A 6,746-nucleotide genomic window follows, 5' to 3' on the forward strand; every position below is an offset into this window, starting at 1 on the left:
CATGAATAAGAAAATATTAACCAGAAACATGTACAAATAAGATGGCGCAGGTGCACCTTGAATCAATGACACTGACCTCCCAACTTCACCACAGTTTTGGTGAGGCAACTTTGTTACTTTGTTCTAAAAACAGATAAGGAGATGTGCCTCTTACACACCCATCGTATCTACTGACAGTGGCTAGATATTTTGTAGGGTTTGTAAAATATTTTTTTTTAAGTCTCAGTTAAAGGCAGATTATTAGCAGTGCCTTTACCCAATGGATTTATTCTTATCAAACAAGTAAACAAAATACATAGTAAACGAATAACTTAGATATCAGTTAAGACATTTCAAATCATTAGAATAAATTGTGTGTATTTTAGAGCTAGACTCAATATTATGCGCAATAATTCTCAAATGTTCTGTTTACCATTTTACATTCAAGTCATGCTTTTTGGAATTGAAGGTGCCACATTTGAACCTTCTATTTTAAGCAGTTGAAAGAACACATCTCTTTTTGACAGGTTCAAACACAAGAAAGTCTTGGTCAAGCATGCAGGCATGTGTGAGGCACAAGAATTCTCTCTGGATGCCTTTCCTTCCTGCCGGAATGATGCAGTGCAATGAAGAGTATCACTGACTGGACATTGGCTTTCCAAATCAGTGGAAACCCTTAAACTAATAAAATGACGAAACATGAACCTGTACAGTCTCTCATGAAACCCCATAGGGAAGTATGGAAATAGCTCAGATTTCATTACTGCTTACAGCAGGCACTGACTAGGCACACTAGTATCACAGTGGACAATCCACTAACAAGATAGATGGAGCACACTGAACTAGGAACACAAATGCCATATAAGGAGAAATACTGTATTTTAGCCCAGCTGAATGCATTCCTCAGGGAGGACTGGAAAGCCTTATTTTGAGACACAAGCCAAGGCATGATGCATCACAGATGCAGAAAAAAGGTGTAAGGAAGGCTAAGCAACCGAAAGGCAACCTTGTGATTTGCAAATGTGTGAACTAGAAGCACAAGCATTTCGCTACGCTCGCATTAACATCTGCTAACCATGTATCTTACAAATAAAATTTGATTTGACCCTATCACACAGACGCAAAACTCGAACGCATTTCTGTAATCCTACATCCTCGTTTTTTTAATTGTCCTTTGATAAGGGTTTTCACCAAGCTATACTTGTTTCAGTTTCAGCACCACTGTCTCCAACAGAGCCAGGATCTCCCCAAAGTATCCATCCTCGTCACCGAGGACCTGCTCTGTGAGCACCAGCTCCTGGTACTGCTCCTGTAGGGCACTGAGGGAGGAAGACAGAGCGTAATCCTTTCGATACTGAGTCTGGCAAAGAGGCATCATGGCCAGGATAGTTCTCAGGGCCTTTTCCTTCCAGTCGTGCTCTGGGGAGGCCAACAGTTCAGGTACCAGACTGCACCAGCCTTGCTTTGCCAAAAGTGGCTGGAGGGAGACCTGCGCATACTGCCGCAAACGCTCATTGTGAGATGCATCTGGGATGGGGTCAAGTCCAGTCTGAGAGATCAGCTCCTAGAATAGAGAATGCCATTCATGCCATTCACATACATTTGATTTCACAAAACTAGCCTTGTATTATTGGCAAGGTTTTCGTGAAGAGCACCCCTCACCTTTTCGTTGATCATATCATAGAGTATGGTTACAATCCTCACACGGACAGCCCCACCTCCAGATGCTCGGAAAATATCCCCCAACACTTGCAGCCCACCCAGCTTCAGGAAGTGGCTTTGGGCAAAGGGGCAGTGACGTAGCAAACAGGCCAGAGCAAACAACGCCTGTATACAGGCAAACATTAGCCTTAGTTAAGTGCCAGGAAGAGAATGATTATTTACAAGTGATTGTCAGAGCTAAATTCTGTTCAGATTCTAAAACATATTTGAAGACAGATGTGATGAAACCTTGCAGCATTAAATTGAAAGCCATCGAGTGTCTCTGCTAAAGACGGGACTATTAATCCTGCTAGATATACTGGACTGATTCTAAAATAAAAGTATTATGAGTGAATTTTATAATGTGGGAACAGGACTTGCCCTCTTTTTAACAGACATGGGTCGTGGAGTGGCAAGTAACATTAACAGCTTCTGAAGGGTACCACTTTCAACTGCCTCCACCTGCACCACCGGGTTACTAGAAAGAAAATAGTGAATGATAATGTTACTGACCACACACACACACAAATACAAACAAAAACAGGCTGTCTTTTGACTGGTATTTAGAATTCGACAGTTGGAACGGGTTAATGAAGACTGCTATACCTTGATAGAGCTGATCCCAGAACGAAAGAAGCACTCTCTTGAAGTCGATAGTCTGTGCTGTTCAATGCATCAACCACAAGCTTCAACCCTCCACTAGATGCCAGGTTCTGTGCATTGTCCACCTGACAAGACATAACAAGAAAGGAAACCGTAATTATAACTCCATTACTAGAATCCAATGAAAGTTATTTTGTGTGTTTATGTTAACCTATGTAAAAGAGGGGTAGTTTCTCCTCCCCGACTATTAGTATATACAGAAACATCCCATGCTTGGGGGGCCTCACCTGATGAACAAGGTACTCTAAGTCATGTAGAGCTTGAACCTTCTCTTCCACAGTGGCATTTGAGCTGTTGAATTGGGACACCAGTCTACTCATAATCTGGAAGTCTGACTCCATCAGCATGTCTTGTCTGACCATGTCTTTTTTCAGCTCATCCATGGTATGAAACTGGGCCCTGAGAGCCTCCTGTACACATACACACAGGTTTGGGACCAAGATAACAATCAAAGACAGATGGGATCACAGATGCATTAGGCTCTTTATCACAGCCACTTGTTTCCATTGTGGTAAGAAACTACAGATCCATCAAATCAGGGCAAACCGTCTCTTCTTTGTCACTGGTTTTGGGATCCACGCCTTCTTTGATATTTTTCAAAGCCTTCTTCAGCTCCTCAGCACTGACAGATGGGCCCTGTGTGTTCTCCTTCCCCTGTCTGACTCACAGAGAGCAAAGACTGTAGTGAGTCTGATGTAATCTCAAGCAAACATAGTAGTGTGTGTGTGGCCATCTAATGTACAATAGCTATATGGCAACATTTTTAGATGGTGTTTCATATGGTTGATATACAAATTTCAATAGGATCCTCAACTCATACCTTTGTCCATCTATCTGGTATTTGAGAGTCTGGTGTTCCCCAAGTTTGACCTCCCTCTGTCCAGTCTGGAGGTTGAGCCTTACTTGAGAGCCCCTTGGGACCCCATGACCTGAACAATGCCAAAATTGTACAGTGAATACCTTTGATTCTGCCATAGACCTTAATCTCCAGTATACTACCGTGTAATAAAGGCACATGTGCGTTTCTGCCTTAGCAATCACCTGGTTTGAGAGTCTTCCACTTATCTGTTGGATGGAACACATCCAAATCCTCAGAATCTCCCTCTTCCACGTGGGCATCCTCCTCACCCTCCAGGCTGGCCTCAGGGCTCTCCACAACAGTCAGAGCGGAGGGAGACTATAGGGCAAAGGGTATTGTATCAGACTCTTGTACAGGCTTATCATAATCAGCTGGCCTACACAAACTGTTTTACATTGTATTTATTAAGTAGTGTAACAATTAGTATAGGTCAATAATTATTTAATTCATCATTACTCACATTTTCGCTGAGAACATGGACGAATTGACAAATTAATACTAAGAGCATGAGTGCTACCTTCAGTCTGGTGGATTGACGTCCTCTTCTCCGGCATCCGATCAACATACTGGCTGTAGGCTAGCTAACACAACTCATGTATTGGTGGCAATATTGATATGACACAGCAAAGGGTAACCAATACAATTCACGAGTACTTCGACGCACTGCACTATTTATTTACCCAACTCCACCATTCCAGATGTCAGCATGGACGTGTAACGTTGATGCGCCCAGAGATACTTTCTCTATTGGATTCGCATTAATGTCCATTTTGCACAATGCATTCTGGGGCAAGGCAAGTCAATGGGAGTCAATTGGGTGCTAGCTCAAAAACTCAACATTAGCATGAATTTAGTGAACAAGAACTACAAAATTACAAGATTAGTCGACTCATACCCTGATTTTGAGAAGAGATTGCGAGACGATTGTCTTAACAACCAAGTGACGCGGGATGACAACGTAAACGCGATTGGTAGACAGTCTGCTTGGTGGGGCGTCTCCCATTCATTGTCCGATGGGATTCCTATCTTTCTCTAATATCTCACATACTTTTCAGCAACTAGACCACTCCCACAGCACTTGTCTAGTACTTGTCTTCACGACCGGGAGCCAATCATATTTAAAAGCATGTACCTTGTATTCAAATTATATGCAATCGGATTGGCTAATGGAGATCCCCCTGTATGATCCCTGTGAAGCAATTACATTACATTTCTCATAGGGATTTTTTCCTTTAGTCCGTCTTCTCTCCTCCGTGACCCAGAAACCGTGGTCGATGAGTGTTTCAAATTCCTTCGTTGGCAAATGTAGAAAATCCTCCCCTCCTCGATAGCCGTCTGATGGCGAGGAAGCACAAGTGTATCCTATCTGGGGACGGGCTCTTTTCTCGCCACTTCGATACAAAGTGATTTTCGAAGTATTTTAGGAGAACATACTCAGTCCCCTAACTTGCTACGTTAATTGGCCTAACCTGTTGAGTAAGTTGAGCAAATTTGATTGAGAAATGGCCATAGACATCATATTGATGGTGCGTTCAAGACAACTGGGAACTCTGAAAAAAACGAGGTCATGACGTCATGGATCTTCAAGTCAGAAATTCGGAGCTCTTGAAAGATGCCAGAGTTTCTGACTTGGATTTTCGAGTTGAATGACAGTTCAAAAAGATTTTTCCAAGGCGGTACGAGTTTTATTTCAGAATTCCTGTTATTTTGAATGCACTAAGGTCGAAAGTAAGAGATTTCCGAGTTCCCAGATGTTTTGAACATGGCATCAGAACTTGGAGAAAAAAACGAGGTCAAGTCATCATGTCAGTGCCCTTCAGATCAAAAAGTTGGAGCTCTAGAAAGATTTTTTGTTATTTTAATGGACAAAGAATTAGCTTTTCTTTCAAAAACAAGGACATTTCTAACTGACCCCAAACTTTTGAAAGTTAAGTGTATAAAAGAAAACCCTGAAATATCACATTTACATAAATATTCAGACCCTTTACTCAGTGCTTTGTTGAAGCACGGTAGACAGTGATTAGAGCCTTGAGTGTTCTTGACTATGACGCTACAAGCCAGAGGTGGGACCAAGTAATTGTTTTACAAGTCACAAGTAAGTCTCAAGTCTTAGCACTCAAGTCCCAAGTCAAGACCGTCAAGTATCAAGTCAAGTCTCAAGTCCTAAACAAGTCAATGTGCTCTTCACCTAATGTAATACCATATATTTTTAACAAGAGTAATAGTTAGTATATTACATTTACTCAAATCATGAATGCTTTTAAAAATATCTATATTTTTATTACTTTCCAAATAAACGTTATACTTCCATGGAAATATATGGTAGCCATGAGAAAGACCCCCCCCCCCCCCAATAGTGATTGACTATCGACTAGGCTTGTACACACACACACACACACACACACACATGCACACACACTCTCTCTCTCTCTGTGGTTACAGTAGGCAAACGTATGTCAATGGTTTTAGGAACAGCAGTAACATCAGGAAGGATTTAGGCTACCAACTGCCTAGCCAGTTGTAGCTCAATCTTGGGTGCAATGATCACATTCCCACACTGACTAACTGTGTGGAGGCTCATTGATTTAACTTTACGCTAGCCTACATGATACATTAGTAAAGAAATAAAATATATAGCTGTCGGCTGTATTAGCCACGACTTAGCATTCTTTTGTGCAGCTTCAAATGTCGAACAAAGTTGGAAATTGTCTGTAAATTTCTTCCAGCATGTTTTGCAAGTTGCAATCCATCAGTTCGATCCAGAGATGTTTGATTGGGTTCAAGCCCGGACTCTGGCTTGGACACTCTAGGACATTCAGAGACTTGTCCAAAAGCCACTCCTGCATTGTCTTGGCTGTGTGCTTAGTGTTGTTGTCCTGTTGGAAGGTGAACCTTCGCCCCAGTCTGAGGTCCCGAGCGCTCGCACTGCATCAGGTTTTCATTAAGGATCTCTCGGTACTTTTCTCCATTCATCTTTCTCTTGATCTTCATCTTTTCTCCCAGTCCTTGCTGCTGAAAAATATCCCCACAGCATGATGCTGCCACCACCATTCTTCCCTGTAGGGATGGTGCCAGGTTTCTTTCAGACGTGACACTTCGCATTCAGGCCAAATAGTTATATCTTGTTTCTCATGGTCTGAGAGTCCTTTAGGTGCCTTTGGGCAAACTCTAAGCGGGCTGTCATGTGCCTTTTACTAAAAAGTGGCTTCCATCTGGCTATCCTACCATATAGGACTTATTGGTGGAGTGCTGCAGAAATGGTTGTCCTTCTGGAAGGTTCTCCTATCTCCACAGAGGAACTCTGGAGTTATGTCAGAGTGACCACCGGGTTCTTGGTCACCTCCCTGACCAAGGCCCTTCTCCCCCGATTGCTCAGTTTGGCCGGGCGGCCAGCTCTAGGAAGAGTCTTGGTGGTTCCAAACATATTCCATTTAAGAATGACGGAGGCCACTATGTTCTTGGGGACCTTCAATGCTGCAGACATTTTTTTGGTACCCTTCTCCAGATATGTGCCTCAGCCAATCCAGTCTCAGAGCTCCAAGGA

General features: G+C 42.6%; 1 protein-coding gene across 2 annotated transcripts; it reads right to left on the reverse strand.

The window, feature by feature from the left end:
- Nucleotides 1-4,259, reverse strand: LOC135526186 (nucleotide exchange factor SIL1-like). 2 transcript variants are annotated; one of them, XM_064954343.1, is made up of 9 exons: nt 3,720-4,259; nt 3,385-3,520; nt 3,164-3,272; nt 2,890-3,001; nt 2,571-2,753; nt 2,287-2,408; nt 2,062-2,158; nt 1,642-1,806; nt 1-1,543 (listed from the first exon to the last, which is right to left on the reverse strand). In XM_064954343.1, exons 1-9 carry the CDS (start codon nt 3,765-3,767, stop codon nt 1,175-1,177), a joined length of 1,341 nt encoding a protein of 446 aa, XP_064810415.1. In that variant the 5' UTR covers nt 3,768-4,259; the 3' UTR covers nt 1-1,174. The 2 variants fall into 2 exon arrangements, with proteins under 2 accessions (XP_064810415.1, XP_064810414.1); XM_064954342.1 differs by having other exon boundaries at nt 3,663-4,259.
- Nucleotides 4,260-6,746: the final 2,487 nt, after the last annotated feature.

This window comes from Oncorhynchus masou, chromosome 32 (genome assembly GCF_036934945.1).
Source record: "Oncorhynchus masou masou isolate Uvic2021 chromosome 32, UVic_Omas_1.1, whole genome shotgun sequence".
In the NCBI taxonomy this organism is placed as follows: domain Eukaryota; kingdom Metazoa; phylum Chordata; class Actinopteri; order Salmoniformes; family Salmonidae; genus Oncorhynchus; species Oncorhynchus masou.